We start from the raw sequence: 23,576 nt of genomic DNA, 5'->3' as shown, positions 1-23,576 counted from the left end.
CCTAAGTGCTTCTTTATTGAAACATTGACCAGCTCAGAGTTGAGCAATAGCTGACCTAAGTGCTTCTATATAGAAACATTGACCACCTCAGAGTTGAGCAATAGCTGACCAAAGTGCTTCTTTATAGAAACATTGACCACCTCAGAGTTGAGCAATTGCTGACCTAAGTGCTTCTATATAGAAACATTGAGCACCTCAGAGTTGAGCCATTGCTGACCAAAGTGCTTCTATATAGAAACATTGAGCACCTCAGAGTTGCACCATAGCTGACCCAAAGCGCTTCTAAATAGAAACATTGAGCACCTCAGAGTTGAGCAATTGCTGACCAATGTGCTTCTATATAGAAACTTTGAACACCTCAGAGTTGATCCATGGATGACCTAAGTGCTTCTATATAGAAACATTGAGCACCTCAGAGTTGAGCCATTGCTGACCTAAGTGCTTCTATATAGAAACATTGAGCAACTCAGAGTTGCACCATAGCTGACCCAAAGCGCTTCTAAATAGAAACATTGAGCACCTCAGAGTTGAGCCATTGCTGACCTAAGTGCTTCTATATAGAAACATTGAACACCTCAGAGTTGATCCATGGCTGACCTAAGTGCTTCTATATAGAAACATTGAGTACCTCAGAGTTGAACCATTGCTGACCAAAGTGCTTCTATATAGAAACATGGAGTACCTCAGAGTTGAGTCATAGCTGACCTAAATGCTTCTATATAGAAACATTGAGCACCTCAGAGTTGAGCCATTGCTGACCTAAGTGCTTCTATATAGAAAAATTGACCACCTCAGAGTTGCACCATAGCTGACCTAAGTGCTTCTTTATAGAAACATTGATCACTTCAGAGTTGAGCAATAGCTGACCAAAGTGCTTCTTTATAGAAACATTGACCACCTCAGAGTTGAGCAATAGCTGACCTAAGTGCTTCTATATAGAACCATTGAGCACCTCAGTATTGAGCCATTGCTGACCTAAGTGCTTCTTTATAGAAACATGGAGTACCTCAGAGTTGAGCAATAGCTGACCTAAGTGCTTCTTTATAGAAACATTGACCACCTCAGAGTTGAGCAATAGCTGACCTAAGTGCTTCTTTATAGAAACATTGACCACCTCAGAGTTGAGCAATAGCTGACCAAAGTGCTTCTATATAGAAACATTGACCACCTCAGAGTTGAGCAATAGCTGACCTAAGTGCTTCTATATAGAAACATTGAGCACCTCAGTGTTGAGCCATTGCTGACCTAAGTGCTTCTTTATAGAAACATTAACCACCTCAGAGTTGAGCAATAGCTGTCCTTAGTGCTTCTTTATAGAAACATTAACCACCTCAGAGTTGAGCAATAGCTGTCCTTAGTGCTTCTATATAGAAACATTGAGCACCTCAGTGTTGAGCCATAGCTGTCCTTAGTGCTTCTTTATAGAAACATTGAGAACCTCAGAGTTTAGCCATTGCTGATTTAAGTGCTTCTATAAAGAAACATTGAGCACCTCAGAGTTGAGCCATTGCTGACCAAAGTGCTTCTATATAAAAACATTGAGCACCTCAGAGTTGAGCAATAGCTGACCTAAGTGCTTCTATATAGACACATGGAGCACCTCAGAGTTGAGCCTTTGCTACCTAAGTGCTTCTATATAGACACATGGAGCACCTCAGAGTTGAGCCATTGCTGACCTAAGTGATTTTATATAAAAACATTGAGCACCTCAGAGTTGAGCAATAGCTGACCTAAGTGCTTCTATATAGACACATGGAGCACCTCAGAGTTGAGCCATTGCTGACCAAAGTGCTTCTATATAAAAACATTGAGCACCTCAGAGTTGAGCAATAGCTGACCTAAGTGCTTCTATATAGACACATGGAGCACCTCAGAGTTGAGCCATTGCTGACCTAAGTGATTTTATATAAAAACATTGAGCACCTCAGAGTTGAGCAATAGCTGACCTAAGTGCTTCTTTATAGAAACATTGAGCACCTCAGTGTTGAGCCATTGCTGACCTAAGTGCTTCTATATAGAAACATTGAGCACCTCAGTGTTGAGCCATTGCTGACCTAAGTGCTTCTATATAGAAACATTGACCACCTCAGTGTTGAGCCATTGCTGACCAAAGTGCTTCTTTATAGAAACATTGACCACCTCAGAGTTTAGCCATAGCTGATTAAAGCGCTTCTATAAAGAAACATTGAGCACCTCAGAGTTGAGCCATTGCTGACCAAAGTTCTTCTATAAAGAAACATTGAGCACCTCAGTGTTGAGCCATTGCTGGCCAAAGTGCTTCTAAATAGAAACATTGAGCACCTCAGAGTTAAGCCATTGCAGACCAAAGTGCTTCTAAATAGAAACATTGAGCACCTCAGTGTTGAGCCATTGCTGACCAAAGTTCTTCTATAAAGAAACATTGAGCACCTCAGTGTTGAGCCATTGCTGACCAAAGTGCTTCTAAATAGAAACATTGAGCACCTCAGAGTTGAGCCATTGCTGACCAAAGTTCTTCTATAAAGAAACATTGAGCACCTCAGAGTTGAGCCATTGCTGGCTAAAGTGCTTCTAAATAAAAACATTGAGCACCTCAGAGTTGAGCCATTGCTGGCCAAAGTGCTTCTAAAAAGAAACATTGAGCAACTCAGTGTTGAACCATTACTGACCAAAGTGCTTCTAAATAAAAACATTGAGCACCTCAGAGTTGAGCCATTGCTGACCAAAGTGCTTCTAAATAAAAACATTGAGCACGTCAGAGTTGAGCCATTGCTGACCAAAGTTCTTCTATATAGAAACATTGAGTCCCACAGGGTTGAGCCATTGATGACCCACATTTAGCCACAATTTACAGATAAATTACCTATATTTCCGACATGATTGATATTTGTAAGATATATGACTGTCGTCTGCTACAAACACGTTTCATTGAAGAGGTCAATAACCATCTAAGATCGGCTAGTAGTTTTAGACAGTAAATTTATGTCTATTTTTCATTGAAAAGAAATATAGAAATAATGAGGTCTGTTTTGGGTCCAAAGAATGCTATAAGGAACCTTTGTTGAGGCCAGTCGACAAATGTAACATACCTTATATCTATGCCATAGAAAGTGCAACGCTATTTATAGATGGGTTAAAAAAGCAATAAGGGTGATGGAAAGCGCAACACTATTTATAGATGAGTCAAACATAGCAATAATGGTGATGGAAAGGGCAACACCATTTATAGATGGGCCAAAAATAGCAATAAAGGTTATAGAAAGGGCAACACTATTTATAGATGAGTCAAACATAGCAATAATGGTGATAGAAAGGGCAACACCATTTATAGATGAGTCAAACATAGCAATAATGGTGATGGAAAGGGCAACACTATTAATAGATGAGTCAAACATATCAATAATGGTGATGGAAAGGGCAATACCATTTATAGATGAGTCAAACATAGCAATAATGGTGATAGAAAGGGCACCACCATTTATAGATGAGTCAAACATAGCAATAATGGTGATGGAAAGGGCAACACCATTTATAGATGAGTCAAACATAGCAATAATGGTGATGGAAAGGGCAACACCATTTATAGATGAGTCAAACATAGCAATAAGAGTGATGGAAAGGGCAACACCATTTATAGATGAGTCAAACATAGCAATAATGGTGATGGAAAGGGCAACACTATTTATAGATGAGTCAAACATAGCAATAATGGTGATGGAAAGGGCAACACCATTTATAGATGAGTCAAACATAGCAATAATGGTGATAGAAAGGGCAACACCATTTATAGATGAGTCAAACATAGCAATAATGGTGATAGAAAGGGCAACACCATTTATAGATGAGTCAAACATAGCAATAATGGTGATAGAAAGGGCAACACCTTTTATAGATGAGTCAAACATAGCAATAATGGTGATGGAAAGGGCAACACCATTTATAGATGAGTCAAACATAGCAATAATGGTGATGGAAAGGGCAACACCATTTATAGATGAGTCAAACATAGCAATAATGGTGATAGAAAGGGCAACACCATTTATAGATGAGTCAAACATAGCAATAATGGTGATAGAAAGGGAAACACCATTTATAGATGAGTCAAACATAGCAATAATGGTGATGGAAAGGGCAATACCATTTATAGATGAGTCAAAAATAGCAATAAGGGTGATGTGTTGACAGGAAAGCTATACAAAGCCTACTTAAGACTACCTACAAGGCAGGAGAACATAACCAAAAGGCTACCTTACAAAATATTAAGCTACAGACCAGACAAGAAATATAAAGACAATATTTCAATGGTTACGTGCTAATATGCAAACAATATTGCGAAACAACCGGAATCTATAATAGCATGTAACATAAATCTGACAAATAAAACTACACGTTTACTGTTATTGCAATACGATGATGAATTGCTTTGACTTTTTAATAAATCTAGAAACTTGTTTGATCGAATATATCGTATAACGATGTTGCAAGAGGGTCGTCCATGAATGTCAATTACTTAGTGAGGTAAAGTGTTAGATATTAATATTAATTTGAGTACCTCAATCAGCGTTTATATTCATTATCAATTAACTTTCCAAAATGCATTGAAAATTACTGAAACAAATGCACATCATGCTGTTAAATGGCATATTATCTAATAAAGGAAACACTGTGTAAAGATATTTACATTCTAAGCGATACACCACATGTACGTGTACATGTAAGTGTAGCCATGGGGAAATAGAGAGGTCGCGATACACATCGTGTATGTTTACTAGTTCTGTGCGTTACGTAGTATAGCGCAGAACTTTTGTCTTAACATTTTGGCGCGCAAATATTAGTGCGCGGTTTAATCGGGTGTAAAAGTCAGGTGACCAATGGCTATTGGTCGGCGGTTTAGGCGGGATAATGGTCGTGGCGATTAGTTCTATGCTCGACAGCGATCTGAACGGTCAACTTTTGCTTGAAACACGGCGACGTCCGAAATGTCAGATGTTATGGACAAACGGATTGAACAAAAAATCATGGAAGTGATGAGGACAAACAACCAGGAGTTACTCGGAAGCATCAGCGGGATGATATCTAAGATAAGTGATAAACCCTCGTCTTTACTTGACATTCCTAAATTGAAAAGGAAAAGTAACGAGGAGCAGTACAAGATTAATTCTAGGGTATTAGAGAAAATTGAAACGGCAGGGTCGCACGTCCAGGCGCAAAATTTAACCGCCGCACACGAGGCTATTGTTCAAGGTTAACATAACATCGATATTTTCTTTTTCGATAACAATTTATCTGTGTACATAACACGGATTATAGTGACCACATGCATGGTCATTTATAAGATTGGAAGCATTGCGCATCTTAGTCAATATACACATGTATAAATAATAAGTACTTCATATAAAGCGCATTATAACGCCAATTACGTTGTGTTTTTCTAGCTACTGAATTGCTGAAACACCGCCAGAAACTGGTGTTTTTGGCCGACACGTCCGAGTTGGGTTGGCGTGTTGTTTCGGAGTACGAGGCCAATCCCATTGCAGACGACAGCGATGACGAGAAGCGCATATACAAGGCCGAAGCTCGAGCCAGTAGGAAGGCCAAGTCGGACAAGAAGCGGCCGCGTAAGAACTGGCCGTATCGCCGACCGGAACAGCAGCCGGGATTACAACAGGCGTTGCACATCGCACAGACGAGCAGGCAGCGTCCCGGATTGTGTTTCATGTTTGGGAAATCTGGCCATTGGAAAATGGAGTGCCCGCAGAACACAAGCCAGCAGAATAACAAGATAAGTAGTTTTATGAATTGCTTGGTTACTGACGTAAAAGATTCAGGTACGAATCATCCGGAACCTACTCAAGCGGAAGTGGAGAGGCAAGTAAGTCCTTCTATAGGCATCAACCCTTTAAAAGAAGATAGGGTGGACTCTAGCATAAATGACGTAACTCCAGTCGGTAGTTTAAAGAAACACCTAAGTAAGTGGTCGGAAACGTCCGACAATCAATACATTTTAGATGTGGTTGCCAATGGTTATAAGTTACCATTTAAGGTGATTCCAGAGAGAATCGAGATGAGAAATAATAGTCTGCAAGGGCTAATCCCAGTTTTGTAGAGGGGGAAATTGCTTCCCTGGTTAGAAAGGGTGTCGTTTCAGAGGTTAAGGAGAAACCTCATATAGTGAATCCTCTTACAGTAGCGTATAATAGAAATGGTAAGCCTAGACTCGTCTTAGACTGTAGACACATTAATAAATGTTTGCATCTGTTTCGAATGAAATACGAGGACATTAAGGTTGCAGAAACATTATTTGAAAAAGGCACATACATATTCACATTTGATTTAAAAAGCGCCTATCACCATATCGATATTTTCCCAGATCATTGTATATATCTCGGATTTTGTTGGGAGGATAAATGGTTTGTATATAAATCTTTGCCATTCGGTATTTCCACCGCTGGGTTTATTTTTAGTAAAACTTTAAGGGTGTTGGTCAAATATTGGAGATCTCTAGGTCACAAGATTATTATGTTCCTTGATGACGACATAGGCGGCCACATTCACCGATCAAAAGCAATGTTAGCAAGTTCATTCATTCACCAGTCAGTAAGGGAATTTGGTTTTTTGTTGGCAGAAGACAAATGCAGTTGGTACCCGAAACGCATCGGTAACTGGTTAGGTCACACGCTAGACTATGAATCAAATAGAATTTTCATTTCTTGTGAACGGATAGATAGGCTAGAAATAGCGATAGACTCTATAACGTTTCAGCTCGCATGCGATAAGCTGGATCTGGTCAGAGTGCGTTTTTAGCAGGTATCGTTGGCCAAATTGTTTCATTACAAAGTGTGCTCGGTAAGATCGTTTGTAGAATGACCAGATATTTGCATCGTTGTATTGATAGTAGAGCTAGTTGGAATGCTCCAGTCAAGGTAAACGAAAACGCCATAAATGAAAACGAGGAAGGATAACGCAGAAGCAGATCATTTAAGCAGACGCTTAGATTCAGATGATTGGTCAATAAGTGATAATAATTTTAAAATTTTAGACACAAAATGGGGACCATTTACAGTTTATAGATTTGCGTCACATTATAACAGTAAATGTGATCGTTTCAATTCAAGGTGGTGGGTACCAGGTACGGAAGCCATAGATTGCTTTACGCAAAGCTGGGTAGGAGAGATGAATTGGATTGTTCCACCGCCGAATCGTATCGTTGAATGTTTAAACAAGATGGTTGCTGAAAAATGCAGAGGAACAGTGGTTGTTCCTAGGTGGATATCGGCTCCATTTTGGCCGTTACTCACTATTGGGAAACATTGTTATGCCCCCCTTCGAAGAAGAGGGGTATATTGCTTTGCACAGGCATGTCGGTATGTCGGTCGGTCGGTCGGTCGGTCGGTCGGTCGGTCGGTCTGTCGGTCGTTCGGTCGGTCGGTCCGTCGGTAGACCAAAGCTTGTCCGAGTGATAACTCAACAATTCCTGGACGTATGGTCATCAAACTTCACATGAAGGTTGGGCCTGACCAGTAGATGACCCCTATTGATTTTGGGGGTCATCGGGTCAAAGGTCAAGGTCACAGTGACCTTTAATGGTAAAATAATTTTAAAGCTTGTCCGAGTGATAACTCAACAATGCCTGCACCCATGGCCCTCAAACTTGACATGGAGGTTGGGCCTGACCAGTAGATGACCTCTATTGTTTTTGGGGGTCATCAGGCCAAAGGTCAAGGTCACAGTGACCTTGAATGGTAAAAGGTTGTCCGAGTGATAACGTGACAATGCCTGCACCCATGGCCCTCAAACTTGACTTGGAGGTTGGGCCTGACCAGTAGCTGACCCCTATTGTTTTTTGGGCTCAATGGGTCAAAGGTCAAGGTCACAAAGACCTTGAATGGTAAAAGGTTGTTCGAGTGATAACTCAACAATGCCTGCACCCATGAACTCAACAATGCCTACACCCATGGCCCTCAAACTTGACTTGGAGGTTGGGCCTGACCAGTAGATGACCCCTATTGTTTTTGGGGGTCATTGACCAAAGGTCAAGGTCACAGTAACCTTGAATGGTAAAAGGTTGTCCGATTGATAACTCAACAATGCCTGCACTCATGGCCCTCAAACTTGACTTGGAGAATTGGCCTGACCAGGAGATGACCCCTATGGTTTTTGGGGGTCATCTGGCCAAAGGTCAAGGTCACAGTGACCTGGAATGATAAAAGGTTGTCCGAGTGATAACTTGACAATGCCTGCACCCATGTCCCTCAAAATTGACTTGGAGGTTGGGCCTGGCCAGAAGATGGTCCCTATTGATTTAAGGGGTCATTGGGCCAAAGGTCAAGGTCACAGTGACCTGGAATGGTAAAAGGTTATCCGAGTGATAACTTGACAAAGGCTGCACCCATGGCCCTCAAACTTGATATGGAGGTTGAGTCTGGCCAGGAGATTGTCCCTATTAATTTTAGGGGTCATTGGGCCAAAGGTCAAGGTCACAGTGACCTTGAATGATAAAAGGTTGTCCAAGTGATAACTCAACAATGCCTGCACCCATGGCCCTCAAACTTGACATGGAGGTTGGGCCTGACCAGTAGATGACTCCTATTGATTTTAGGGGTCAAAGGTCAAGGTCACTGTGACCTTGAAAGCAAACTCGACAATTCTTGGACCTATAGTCATCAAACTTGACATGGAGGTTGGGCCTGACCAGTAGATGACCCCTATTGATTTTAGGGGTCAAAGGTCAAGGTCACAGTGACCTTGAAAGCAAACTCGACAATTCTTGGACCTATGGTCATCAAACTTGACATGAAGGTTGGGCCTGCCCAGTAGATGACCCCTATCGACTTTGGGGGTCATCAGGCCAAGGTCAATTTCACAGTAACCTTTAACGCAAAAAAGTTAACAAATCTTCCCCCACTGATTTCTCAACAATGCCTGAACCTATGATCATTAAACTTGACATGGATGTTAAGCCTGACCAGTAGATCACCCTTATTGATTTTAGGATTCATAGAGCCAAAGGTCAAGGTCACAGTGATTTTGAATGGTAAAAGGTTGTCCGAGTGATAACTCAACAATGCCTGAACCCATGGCCTTCAAACTTGACTTGGAGTTGCATCTGACTTGTAGATGACCCCTTATGATTTAAGGGGTCATCAGGTCAAAGGTCAAGGTCACAGTGACCTTGAACGAAAAAAACTTGTCTTGTGATAACTTGACAATGCCTGCACCCATGGCCCTCAAACTTGACATTTAGGTTTCTGGTGACCAGCTGATGACTCTGGATTTTGAGTTCATAGAGTCAAAGGTCATGACGGTCATAACACACTTTATCCTCACACTTTAATGGTCATAATCTTAAAACAGCAACAAATCAGCTGTCATTTCGGTCCATGCATATTTCATTCAATTGTCCATATAATCCTGACAACATGGCGCTCAGGGGGGGCATAATGTTTGACAAACATCTCTTGTTTTAAAGGTTTTGTAAAAGATGTTTATGAATTTCCCCTTACAGGCGCAGTCTTACAGGGAAAAAGGGAAAAACGGGATATTTATGCACGATCCCTTGAGTTTCAGATCATTGGCGCTAAATTGTGATATGCTTGACGTTTAGAAGAAACGTCACGATTACGGTTTTACAGGTACAGACTGACGTACGCGTATCTAAATCATAAGCGAATACGGAACACGTACATGTTGTATCATGATATATACGTATTGCAGGTATTGGTTTGAGACAAACGCTAAAACGAAAGTTCGAGGAAGCCGGGGCGATTATTGACAATTCTGAACATGTGGTCGTCAGAATGGCAAGTCACCTTTTAGCTGCTAGGGCGGACAACACCGTTTTGAAATATCACCATCAAGCAAAGGGATTTATAGACTTTTGTATAGAGAATGGATTCGAATATAGACCAGCGCATTCCATTCATATTGCAATGTATTTATCATCATTGATAGACAATAACAAATCTGCCAGTGTTATTTCGGCAGTGTTTTATGCCATCAAGTGGTACCACTCTGTAAATGATTTTACAGATCCAACCGAGAATAATGTAGTAAAATCAATGCTTGAATGTGCAAAGCGTTTAAACTCAAAACCCATTAAGAAAAAAGACGTTGTAAATTCTGAGCATTTGATAAAGCTTTGTGACATGTTTATTGAATCAACGGATGTGATAGTTCTACTGGATCTCGCAATGATTCTTCTCTCTTATGCTGGATTTTTACGTTTTGATGAGCTTAGTGCACTGACTTGTAATGACGTTAAATTTGAAAGTGAACACTTAGTTATTAGCATAAAGAAGAGCAAAACAGACATTTATCGTGGGGGAAAAGAGGTTTTAATTGCAAAGGGTTCGACATCGGCTTGTCCAGTTTTTATGTTGGAGCGTCACATGAAATGCGCCGGGCTAGTAATCGGTTCAGATATGTTTTTATTCAGGCCAGCATGCAGATCAGGCAAAAAATGTTTTGTTTTTTTAAAAAGAACAAAAATATCAGTTATACCCGCGCTAGAGAATGCATAGTTTCAAAGTTACAATTAGTCGCTCCAACATTAAACTTGGGGACTCATTCTTTAAGAGCAAGTGGAGCTACTGTAGCAGCAAATGCTGACGGAGTTTCAGACCCGTGTTTAAAGAGACACGGTCGATGGAAGACAGATACGGCCAAAGACGGCTATGTTGATGATTGTCTAGAGAAAAAATTGTTCATCATAAAACAACTTAAATTATGAATGTTTCACGATTTGAATTTGATTGCCGACTTCACTAACATTTGTAAATTCTATCGCATGTCCTGCCCCGGCAAAGGTGTTTGTTATTTGTAAAAGAAGTGTTCAGACTTACTAGTTCTGTGCGTTACGTAGTATAGCGCAGAACTTTTGTCTTAACATTTTGGCGCGCAAATATTAGTGCGCGGTTTAATCGGGTGTAAAAGTCAGGTGACCAATGGCTATTGGTCGGCGGTTTAGGCGGGACAATGGTCGTGGCGATTAGTTCTATGCTCGACAGCGATCTGAACGGTCAACTTTTCAGGCAATCAGGTTCAAGTTTATGTTGTTTTACAATATTAGATATGATTTTGTAAGAAAAATGTACAGATATATGGCAATGTTGTCTTAAAGCATGACACAATAATACTCGCATATTGTATGTGGTATGTTAAGTATATTATTTCGCAAGTCTTAAGATATAGTGGGAACAGTTTTCCAGAGCATTTTACACTCTATTGTTGGGGCGAAGTTTATCTCTGGTTTTTAATCTGACCCATGATATCTTTTCATATAGTTTGTTGTTTAACAGAACGCTTTAATTGTAAGCAAATATTTCGTAGAAAACGATTTGATCAGATGTATATTATTGCAACGATGTTGTACGTACTATACCAGTGAACTGCTCACGCTGTTTCAAGCAATAAATCGCATGTCCTGCCCCGGCAAAGGTGTTTGTTATTTGTAAAAGAAGTGTTCAGACGTACATCTACGTGTAACTATGATAAATTAGGGAGGTTGCGATTTGCCACGTGTATGTGTACATCAACGTGTAACTATGATAAATTAGGGAGGTCGCGATACACAACGTGTATGTGCATATCTACGTGTAACTATGATAAATTAGGGAGGTCGCGATACACCACGTGTATGTGTACATCAATGTGTAACTATGATAAATTAGGGAGGTCGCGATACACAACGTGTATGTGCACATCTACGTGTAACTATGATAAATTAGGGAGGTCGCGATACACATCGTGTATGTGTACATCTACGTGTAACTATGCTAAATTAGGGAGGTCGCGATATACAACGTGTATGTGTACATCTACGTGTAACTATGATAAATTAGGGAGGTCGCGATACACAACGTGTATGTGTACATGTACGTGTAACTATGATAAATTAGGGGGGTGCGATTTACCACGTGTATGTGTACATCTACGTGTAACTATGATAAATTATGGAGGTTGCGATACACCACGTGTATGTGTACATGTACGTGTAACTATGATAAATTAGGGGGCGTGCGATGCACCACGTGTATGTTTTATTGTACGTGTAACTATTATAAATTGCTAAATTAGGGAGGTCGCGATACACAACGTGTATCTGTACATCTACGTGTAACTATGATAAATTAGGGAGGTTGCGATTTACCACGTGTATGTGTAAATCTACGTGTAACTATGATAAATTAGGGGGGCTGCGATAACCACATGTATGTTTTATTGTGCGTGTGACTATGATAAATTAGAGAGGGGGTTGCGATGCACCACGTGTATGTTTTATTGTACGAGTAACTATGCTAAATTAGGGAGGTCGCGATACACAACGTGTATGTGTACATCTTCGTGTAACTATGATAAATTAGGGGGGCTGCGATCCACCACGTGAATGTGAACATGTACGTGTAACTCTGAGCAATGAGGTATGTTGCGATGCACCACTTCATTGTGTATGTGTACGTGTAACTTTTATAATTGTAAAATAGGGAGGTTGCGATACACCACGTGTGTGTGTACATGTACGTGTAGCTATGAGAAATTAGGGCGGTTGTGATACACCACGTGTGAGTGTGAGTGTACATGTACGTGTAGCTATGAGAAATTAGGGAGGTTGCGATACACCACGTGTGTGTGTACATGTACGTGTAGCTATGAGAAATTAGGGAGGTTGCGATACACCACGTGTGTGTGTACATGTACGTGTAGCTATGAGAAATTAGGGAGGTTGCGATACACTACGTGTGTGTGTACATGAACGTGTGGCTATGAGAAATTAGGAAGGTTGCGATACACTACGTGTGTGTGTACATGTACGTGTAGCTATGAGAAATTAGGAAGGTTGCGATACACCACGTGTGTGTGCACATGTACGTGAAGCTATGAGAAATTAGGAAGGTTGTGATACACCACGTGTATGTGTACATGAACGTGTAGCTATGAGAAATTAGGAAGGTTGCGATACACCACGTGTGTGTGTACATGTACGTGTAGCTATGAGAAATTAGGAAGGTTGTGATACACCACGTGTGTGTGTACATGTACGTGTAGCTATGAGAAATTAGGAAGGTTGTGATACACCACGTGTGTGTGTACATGAACATGTAGCTATGAGAAATTAGGAAGGTTGCGATACACCACGTGTGTGTGTACATGTACGTGTAGCTATGAGAAATTAGGGAGGTTGCGATACACCACGTGTATGTGTACATGTACGTGTAGCTATGAGAAATTAGGAAGGTTGCGATACACCACGTGTGTGTGTACATGTACGTGTAGCTATGAGAAATTAGGAAGGTTGCGATACACTACGTGTGTGTGTACATGAACGTGTAGCTATGAGAAATTAGGAAGGTTGCGATACACCACGTGTGTGTGTACATGTACGTGTAGCTATGAGAAATTAGGGAGGTTGTGATACACCACGTGTATGTGTACATGAACGTGTAGCTATGAGAAATTAGGGAGGTTGCGATACACCACGTGTGTGTGTACATGTACGTGTAGCTATGAGAAATTAGGGAGGTTGCGATACACCACGTGTATGTGTACATGTACGTGTAGCTATGAGAAATTAGGAAGGTTGCGATACACTACGTGTGTGTGTACATGTACGTGTAGCTATGAGAAATTAGGGAGGTTGCGATACACCACGTGTATGTGTACATGTACGTGTAGCTATGAGAAATTAGGGAGGTTGCGATACACCACGTGTGTGTGTACATGAACGTGTAGCTATGAGAAATTAGGAAGGTTGCGATACACCACGTGTGTGTGTACATGTACGTGTAGCTATGAGAAATTAGGGAGGTTGCGATACACCACGTGTGTGTGTACATGAACGTGTAGCTATGAGAAATTAGGGAGGTTGCGATACACCACGTGTGTGTGTACATGTACGTGTAGCTATGAGAAATTAGGAAGGTTGCGATACACCACGTGTGTGTGTACATGTACGTGTAGCTATGAGAAATTAGGGAGGTTGCGATACACTACGTGTGTGTGTACATGTACGTGTAGCTATGAGAAATTAGGGAGGTTGCGATACACTACGTGTGTGTGTACATGTACGTGTAGCTATGAGAAATTAGGGAGGTTGCGATACACCACGTGTGTGTGTACATGAACGTGTAGCTATGAGAAATTAGGAAGGTTGCGATACACCACGTGTGTGTGTACATGTACGTGTAGCTATGAGAAATTAGGGAGGTTGCGATACACCACGTGTGTGTGTACATGAACGTGTAGCTATGAGAAATTAGGAAGGTTGCGATACACCACGTGTGTGTGTACATGAACGTGTAGCTATGAGAAATTAGGAAGGTTGCGATACACTACGTGTGTGTGTACATGTACGTGTAGCTATGAGAACTTAGGGAGGTTGCGATACACCACGTGTGTGTGTACATGAACGTGTAGCTATGAGAAATTAGGAAGGTTGCGATACACTACGTATGTGTGTACATGTACGTGTAGCTATGAGAAATTAGGGAGGTTGCGATACACCACGTGTGTGTGTACATGAACGTGTAGCTATGAGAAATTAGGAAGGTTGCGATACACTACTTGTATCTGTACATGTTCGTGTAACTATGATAATTTAGAGTAGTTGTAATACACCACATCTATGTGTACATGTACGTGTAGCTATTAGAAATTAGAGAGGTCGCGGCGAAACACCACGTGTATGTGTACATGTTAGTGTAGCTATGAGAATATAGAGAGGTTGCGATACACCCCATATATTTGTTAATGTACGTTTAGCTATGGATACATGTAAACGTTACAGTTGAGATTCAAAATCCTTGGTGAAGTTTGACTTCAAACTTATATTTGTACATGCATTTGAATCTCCTTGATGAGCATGAATCCCTTCATATATCGTTCATGTAGTTCTGAAACTGTAAAACCAACGTACACTTACCTGGATAACGTAGTGCACAAACGTTAGCCGATGCGTACACGTACCCGTACAATAAGGGTTTAGTAAGCTCTTTAATAAACACGGTAAGATAATCCTCAACGACTTATAAATTGAGAAATAACCACTAGCGGCTAAAAGGGGGCGCATCCGGCGCGCGCCCCCTCTTAAATCGTAGTTTACTTTTTATATCATTATAGGAAAGAAAAAAATATAAAATGCATCATTTCCGACTACAAGTTGTTAAAATTGTCTTGATAAAGTAAACCCAAATCCACATGCAAACAGTTTATGCCATAAACTTTCGGTTAAGAAGCAGTGGTGCATGTCAAAAGGTTACGCCCCTAAGTTACGCCAACTCTAACGTCAATTCCTGGATCCGCCCCTGATAACAGTTTCCATTCGACCAGAGCACTAGTGTGAAGAGATGCAATATTGCATCAGTGTTGGTTATTTTGTATTTATGATGAAGATTTATTTGAAAACAGTAGGACATTTTCCATCTTAATCTTAAACAGTGTGTGTATACCACGTGATAAATTACGTCATAAATGCTATGTCGGAAGGCAACATTTTGCTTAAAATAAAGACTTAAATCAAAGATAACTTTTTTACTGCACCATTTTAAACAAAACAAAGGGCAGACTGTGCCGCTTAAAGAGCCCCGCCTTCATGTTATTACAAAAGTTTGATAAGGTGATTAGTTTATCGTCAAACACAGACCTGTTTCCCAAATAATGTTTTGACAGTGCTCCGTCAGACGGACGTATTGTGAAAAGGTTTGTCGAAATGTTTTAAGAAAATAAACTCTCAATCAAACTCTGGTAAAAGGCCAAAGGCGATGCTCCGTAAGCGGCGTAGACTGCGCTATGGCTCATTTAAAATGGTGAAGAAATAGTAAAGCTATCTTTGTTTAATTAGTCTTCATCCGAAGCAAAATATTATAACATATATATATATAATAACATGCGCGAAACACGTTTTTGTGTATCTTAGATTGACCCACCAAATATGAAACAACGTATCCAACTATCCACCTTAATATGCCTCTCTTAAAAATACATGACTTCATAAGAAATCAGTTTCCATTATCTGTTTTAATATCTCACTAAAAAATATAACTTGATGTTGCTAGGCTCGGTTGAAATTATCACAGCCCACTTAAACCCGCCAAATATCGTCACTTCCCCGCGCTAATCAGCGAACCCTTCGAAGTTGACCAAACCAATCTTGGTCAGGGTATTATGAGACAACCCTTCACGATATGTTTTATCACTACCGGATACAGGGGGTGCACCCGGCTCGCCCCTCCCCTTAAAAATAGTCTAAGTTTACTTTTTTGTTTCAATAAAAGAGAAAATAAACAATACAATACGCTCAAAATGCACCATTTCGGACTATGAATTGTTAATTTTTTCTTAGGGGAGTACCCTCAAAAGACCCTGCCAACAATTAAAACCAAGTAGATTTCGGCCCTAAAGGAGGGGCGCAAGTCAAACGGTTGCGTCCCCTCTAACACTGAATTCTGCATCCGCCCTTGTTAATATACACTACCAAACACAAGCAACTCCCTTTGTGTTGACGAGACAATTTTGTTAAAAAAATACGAGTAAATAGAGCAACAGCGACATACACACATTTAAATGGAATTTTCGTATAAACAGAGTTAGACAAAACATAGTTTTCCTGCCTGAGAATGAGGAGCAATAGGTTTCCTGCTTGAACTTCCAATGTCGACTTACCATTGATCAAAGTCCCTATTATTCAATTGTCAATACATGTATGTGTTCCTGTAAATTAAAAAGGGCAATATACTGATAATGTACAAATGAAAGTATAACGATTATGAATAAAACTTATGTACAATATTAGCATGTCTAGAGACTGTAGCGAAAGTTTTCGGATTCATAATATTCAATGGTATCTATTGAAATATATGTGTTTTCATATTAAAACATATATGATTTTATAACAGACTTACATGTATAATATACAGTAAGATAATAATATAATTAAATAACGTTTATAAATCCGACACTAAATGAACATTTATAGCCATAAAACGGATATAAAACGTGTGAGTAAAACGTAAATCAGCCTAGAGGACAGTACAGCACAATATGCATTTTCATTGGTTATCCTTGACCGCAAGGTCTAAAATAATACATACATACAATATAGTATCTTCTCAAAGGGGAAGTAACCGCTGCACATATTTCATAACTGTTGTGTGTGTCGTATCAAAAATATAAACACATGTTTTGATTAACAGTGAAGATATTTAGTACTTCGAAAGACGACAGCATGTGTGAAATGTAATTTTAGGTAGGAAAAATAAATCATTACTGTTCTTAGAGGTCGTACAATACATTTTTTCATGATTATGAATGTAATTTGTTCATTGTCATATAATTTCGCGATACTCATTTTCTGGTTCTTGATCAGGGACAGTGGTCTCAACGACTTTACCCTGGTTTGGTTATAAATCCCTCATATCCAAACAGACATCCGCTTATTTAGCAGAATTAATAATCACCAGCTGTTAGAACCCTACATAATGAATAACACACAACCTGGTGCTTTTAATTGCAGTTGTATTGCTCAATATACAATTCCTACATATAACTCTGCAATTTCACAATAGGCTACATTGAATTAATGTTCCTTTCCTCCGATTTACCTTAAATTCAGGCAGACCCTACCCTTTTAAATAGTGAGTTTCAAAACAAAACTTAATTTAAAAAAAATAATTAATGTTTGAATATGTATTTAAAACCTTTAAAGCTGTAATTGTTTAAAGCTGTATAACTTTGACACAATTTTTTAAAGATGACAATAACATTCGTACATTTGTACATAAAACCTAATAAAATAAAAGGCCTACCTTCATGTACATTGAAAAGGATGTAACCCTAACCAAACCATTTCATTCTTTTTCTTTGGCCTTAACAAACTATTCTGTTTTTAGATAAAAGACAACAATGGACAAGAGAGATGACTTTAACCCATATTATGGGATAGAAGAAGTTCAGTTCCGATTTTACACAACAAAGGATGTCAGGGCATTGAGTGTGAAGGAAATAACAAATGTGGAGACCTTTGACACCCTCAACCATCCAACAGTTGGGGGACTGTATGATCAGGCACTGGGTAAGCACTGCAGCAGGTTTACATTTGTACTTCAGAGCTTTCTTTCAAGTTATTTGGAACTGATTTTCGGCCCCATTCCACACCTTTTCCCCCAGTTCTGACTGAAATTGGACCAAAAATTGACTTGTAGGCATTTTTCTTCTGCAATAAGCTTTCAGAGGTTAGAATTCAGTAGTATGAATTTGTATCTTAATTATATGTTGCAAAACAATACATATTTGATATAAATTATGAATAAGCATTACAGCATGCATTAAAAAAAAATATGGAAAGATTTCCCTTTGGAAGGGGCCCAACCCTGTTCTCCTACAGTGGAAAACTTTTTAACTTTTGAAGTTGATTGATGACATTTTTGTATCAATTTGATTTAACAAATTCTGATATATTAATATTTAATTTGTACAAATGTTTGATATACGTGTGATTTATTATTTACTTTTTAAATACTGTTATCAGAATAATCTTTGCAGCAAAAGTGATTGGTGTTAGGACAAATCTTATTGAAGAATCATTCCCTAGCAAATAGTTTATTTCCAAATAGTATGCAAATTGTTTGTGTTTAGTACTTTTCTGTTTTATTGTCAATAGTTTAAAAAAGAAACTCTGGTATTCAATCTGATAAAGTGTTGCGACTAATTGAAATTCACTAACAGTTAACAGCAAATACTAAGGGATAAAATTTTAACATTTCTTTACAAAAATGTTCCAACCTCCAATTATGTTCAAGTTTGAATATTCCAGGCCCATCGGATGAGCATGATGTCTGTTTTACCTGTAACCAGCCATCCTTGCATTGCCCAGGCCATATGGGCCACATGGAGCTGGCCATGCCAGTCTTCAACCCTCTTCTCTTTATGACCATGCTACAGGTATGTATGGCCACTATCAACCTAACTTAGTTCTGCCACAGCCATATGGGCCACATGGAGCTGGCCATGCCAGTCTTCAACCCTCTTCTCTTTATGACCATGCTACAGGTATGTATGGCCCCTATCAACCTAACTTAGTTCTGCCACAGCCATATGGGCCACATGGTGCGGGCCATGCCAGTCTTCAACCCTCTTTATGACCATGCTACAGGTATGTATGGTGCCTAGCAACCTTTCTTAGTTATGCCCAGGCCATATGCGCCACATGGAGCTGACCATGCCTGTCTTTAACCATTTTCTCTTTATCAACATGCTACAGGTATGTATTGCATCTACCAACCTTACTTAGTTCTGCCTCGGCCATAAGGGCCACATGGAACTGGCCATGCCTGTCTTCAACCCTCTTCTCTTTATGACCATGCTACAGTTATGTATGGTGCCTAGCAACCTTACTTAGTTCTACCTTGGCTATATGAGCCACATGGAGCTTGCCATGCCTGTCTTCAACCCTCTTCTATTTATGACCATGCTACAGGTATGTATTGCGCCTACCAGCCTTACTTGGTTTTGCCTCGGCCATAAGGGCCACATGGAACTGGCCATGCCTGTCTTCAACCCTCTCCTCTTTATGACCATGCTACAGGTATGTATTGCGCCTACCAGCCTTACTTGGTTTTGCCTCGGCCATAAGGGCCACATGGAACTGGCCATGCCTGTCTTCAACCCTCTTCTCTTTATGACCATGCTACAGTTATGTATGGTGCCTAGCAACCTTACTTAGTTCTACCCCGGCCATTTGGGCCACATGGAGCTGGCCATGCCTGTTTTTAACCCTCTTCTCTTTTTGACCATGCTACAGGTAAGAATGGTGAATACCACCTATGCAGTGATTTGGCATAAAAGTAAATACTTTTTGTGCTTGGGTGAAGATATTCCATGACTCATGAAACAATGAAACAAGCATCACGTTTTCTTTGATTTCTCTAGACACTACGGGCCACATGTTTCACCTGTCACAGACTGAATGTCGACCCGATTGCCTGCACACTGTTCCTGGCCGAGAGCCAACTTCTCGAGGCGGGGCTTGTTGCCGAGGCCGCCATGTTGTCATATAGATTCAGCGAGGAGGATCGCAGTGAAGATCGTAGCCAGCATAAACAGCTAATTGAGGAAACTGCTAAACAATGCCTGCAAGGTTAGAAGTTTTAATAGATCTATTCGCCCTTTGGTAGTACACAAAATTTAAGAGTTAAAGCATATTATTTATTTATTGCAGGAAATCTTGTTTACAAAAATGCTTAACATTTCAGAAAAAGCAAGTAAAATGCAAATTCTATTTGTGTCTTTTTGTAAGGAAAAGAGTCAAGGATTGGCGAAGCCTTAATTTCATAAATTGTTAACTATTTTAGAAGTTAACTCAGTTATATGAAACATGTCACTGAGTAATTGAATGGGTACTAATATTATTTGCAATTTAATGGTTACCGGTATGAATGGTAATGATAAATCGCAATTAATGGCAATTAGATCATATTGACTATTAATTGCAATTAAATGATTTTCCATTATTTATGGCAATTTAATGGTAAACGCTTGTCAATTCAGTGATAGAGACTATAAAAAGTTATTTAATGGTTACTAGCCATAATGGTAAATTTTTAGGAAAGGCACGAGAACAGGACAAAAACAGTCACAGTTACAAGAATGTCGAGGCCGTCAGACAGAGCATTTCCAGCATCTTCACCAAAGTTCAGATGCGCAAAAACAAGAAGTGTGCTCACTGCCTCGCCAAGAGAAAAACACTGAGACATGAGGATCGCTCCAAAATTTTCCCGGTTGGAACCCTTGCTGATGCTCCTAAGGAAACGTATGATTGATAATCATTTTCTATGGATTTTTTCTTAGATTTTTTTTCATGTTATGAATGATACAATTTAATTTGATAATATTTATGTTTCATCCTGACTGTTTTCCTTGGCGTGTTACATTGAAGTATTTCAAATTATTTAATGCTTTGATATTCGGCAGACAAACATTAATGACACCCTTTTAATCTGCATTAATTATTTAATCTACCATAATGGAGATACATTACATGCATGCTTGCATGGTCTTCTCGGCTGTAAATGAAAATATGTAAAATAAATAAACTCCAATATTGTGTTACTAGGGGAAAAACAAAGGTCACAAACAACCAGACTGGTGATGATCCTGAAGATGATGGCGATGACGAGGAAGAGGGGGATAACTCGGACACCGAAGAGCCCGCCAGGAAAAGGAGTAGACCAGGTTGAATATATTGTACCAGTCCAGGCCCCAGTTTCTCGAAAAAATTCTCAAGTTCTTACTCAACTGTTTACACTTTTTAAATTGTGTATGTTTGGTAAATGGAAAGGAAATAACTTTTGACTCTTTTATATTTTGAATAACTTTGTATTTCATATAATTTTAAACATATTTCCTTAACATTGTCATCAGATTTGCAAAAGAAAGTAAAGTACTAATAAAAATATTGAGTAATTACTCAAAAACATTTTTGTTTAGAACATAATTATCTTTCCGTTTTTGTTTACAAAAATCCAGATCAATAAAATCTATGAGAGAATATCATTTTGTCTGAGTAAAAATATACACAATTTTTACACATGCTTGGCTTTTAAGTGCTAAAACGATTTAAGTAAGGTTTTTGAGAAATCACTTCAGAATATTCGAGAAAGTGGGACAAGATGAATTGTTAGAACTTCAGTTTTCAACCTAAAGCCTTAATTTTTATATATCGTAGTCATTGAAATTAGATGGATGAATAAGACTTAAACTTGGGCATAGATTAGTTTTACAAGCCTTGATTTATAAAATCAAGATTTTCAGCAATCTTTGAAAGCATTTTACCAGTGAAGAACTTGTTAGCTTGTGTTTTTCAACCACTGCTTAGGTAGAACACCATGAACATATTTAAGCCTGCATCTATGAAAATCACAGAATATTTGTACTTCTCTTAAGACAATTTTTCTTGGATCTCACCATAAGGGTAGTGTGAATTTAAATCTAGGCTGCTTTATTTTATTGAATTCTTGAGTGGTCCATTAAGAAGTAAGTATATAAAATTGTTTCATTTTCACTATAAAAAAGGCTATAAAATTGTTGATGATATTGTGGCAAATATGCTTTCGAACCATATCACATTAAGGATCAGGTTTCTGTTCAGGTATTTATTGAGGTCAAAAGTCTTGGTACTTGGCTTTTTGATAGCCTTTCTTGTAAAAAATCTTTCGTCATAACACAATTTTTTTTTTAATATACTCAATTGAAACTTGGTTTGCACCTTGCCATAGACTGTACACACATGCAACGCAAATAACTAAGGCTTCATTAATTGTCAAGTTATGTCCCTTTTGATAAGCAATAACATTCAGTCTGTGATTCTGTTAATATAATTTTACAACCAAACACCTTTAATTGAAAGATTGCTAAGGAATATGGGACCATCTTTTCAATGAAGGTTTTGTTTAAACTTATTTATTTTTACAACAATTTGATGAACAAGTAATTGCATCTTTTATTTATTACTTTAGTTGGCACGATGTTGTATAAGAGTGTGGTATTGTGTTGTTGGGGAAACCAGAGTTTCACCACAATTTTATGTTTTACCCCGTACAGTGGTATACATGGAAGCACCTGTGAATGTACATGTTTTCTTGAGACTTCTGGTTTTCCTCATTACTTTGACTGGTAATAATTAGGCCAGGGATATGCAATAATATCAATAAATTACGATACATGTAATCATTATGTTAGATTCAAGCTGCACTCTCACAGATATACCGTTTTTACAACTTTTTTATTTTTTGTCTTGAAAAGAGCAAATTTTTGCGTAAATATCTGCAATAATAAAAGATTGCAGACAAAAGATCAGATGGCAGATTTTTATCTTCCCGTTCGAAACAAAATGTATTATGGCTTGAAGCTTTACTTCGGTTTAAGAAAAATGCATAAAACATCAATTTATTGAACTTTAATATAAAAATCTGCTCGTTCTAAGACAAAAAAAAAAGTTGTAAAAACGTTATATCTGTGAGATTGCAGTTTTAAAACATGAAAATAAAATGAATTACCATGCATTATCTTTTTATATTTAAACGAAAAATCGGGATCATATAACAATAATGCTTAAAAATATCATGATATACATGTATGTCGCAATATGTTTTTGACTATAATACCCATTGTTCGTAACAATGTCTCATAGAATTATAATCTATCTTTTTAGATGTGATAAAATCTAAACAGAAAGGAAGCAGCGTGTCGAACATAAGTATGATCACTCCATTGAAGTTACGGGACCATTTCCGCAAGGTGTGGTCAGCTGACGGAGTGGTTCTACAGGAAGTCTACCCCGTACTGAAACACTCGGGCCTGGAGTTTCCGACTGACATCTTCTTTCTGGAGGCAATTCCTGTGCCACCTACAAAGTTCAGACCAGTCAGTATCTCTGTTGGATGCAGCTTTGTTGTAGTTTTTTCAGGACATGTAGCTTCTTTCTTTGGAAGAATTGTTAGAAATGTGTTAGCATTTTTTGGTACGATATAATTAATGTTCTTGAACAAATTTAATAACTATGATCAGTGTAAGCCTAAAATGGGACAAATTGTCAACTACGCTCATAC

The 23,576-nt window shown here is 38.9% G+C and overlaps 2 protein-coding genes across 7 annotated transcripts in view; both read left to right on the top strand.

The window, feature by feature from the left end:
- The window catches only part of LOC128238705 (DNA-directed RNA polymerase I subunit RPA1-like), a 207,064-nt gene that overhangs the window by 12,541 nt on the left and 170,947 nt on the right, over positions 1-23,576 (top strand). For 5 of the 6 annotated variants that reach the window (XM_052954876.1, XM_052954874.1, XM_052954872.1 and 2 more), the window contains exons 1-7: positions 17,128-17,208; positions 17,862-18,043; positions 18,785-18,912; positions 19,900-20,107; positions 20,575-20,779; positions 21,083-21,201; positions 23,180-23,391. In XM_052954876.1, coding sequence (XP_052810836.1) covers positions 17,875-18,043; positions 18,785-18,912; positions 19,900-20,107; positions 20,575-20,779; positions 21,083-21,201; positions 23,180-23,391 — 1,041 coding nt within the window. In that variant the 5' untranslated portion in view covers positions 17,128-17,208; positions 17,862-17,874. Of the gene's footprint in view, positions 1-17,127; positions 17,209-17,861; positions 18,044-18,784; positions 18,913-19,899; positions 20,108-20,574; positions 20,780-21,082; positions 21,202-23,179; positions 23,392-23,576 lie in introns of those variants that run through there. The other variant, XM_052954873.1, reaches the window with a different exon arrangement.
- On the top strand, positions 4,959-6,085 carry LOC128237738 (uncharacterized). Its single transcript, XM_052953321.1, has 2 exons — positions 4,959-5,223; positions 5,415-6,085. The coding sequence occupies exons 1-2, from the start codon at positions 4,959-4,961 to the stop codon at positions 6,083-6,085; spliced, it is 936 nt and encodes a 311-aa protein (XP_052809281.1).

The sequence above is a fragment of the Mya arenaria genome, chromosome 6 (assembly GCF_026914265.1).
Source record: "Mya arenaria isolate MELC-2E11 chromosome 6, ASM2691426v1".
Taxonomy (NCBI): domain Eukaryota; kingdom Metazoa; phylum Mollusca; class Bivalvia; order Myida; family Myidae; genus Mya; species Mya arenaria.
The sequence above is the reverse complement of the archived record's forward strand: the minus strand, read 5'-3'. Positions and strand labels throughout refer to the sequence as shown.

Coding starts and splice junctions, on each gene's coding strand:
- LOC128237738 (XM_052953321.1), top strand. CDS start 4,959: ATGTCAGATGTTATGGACAAACGGATTGAACAAAAAATCATGGAAGTG. Junction 5,224..5,414: donor ACACGAGGCTATTGTTCAAG/GTTAACATAACA, acceptor GTGTTTTTCTAG/CTACTGAATTGCTGAAACAC.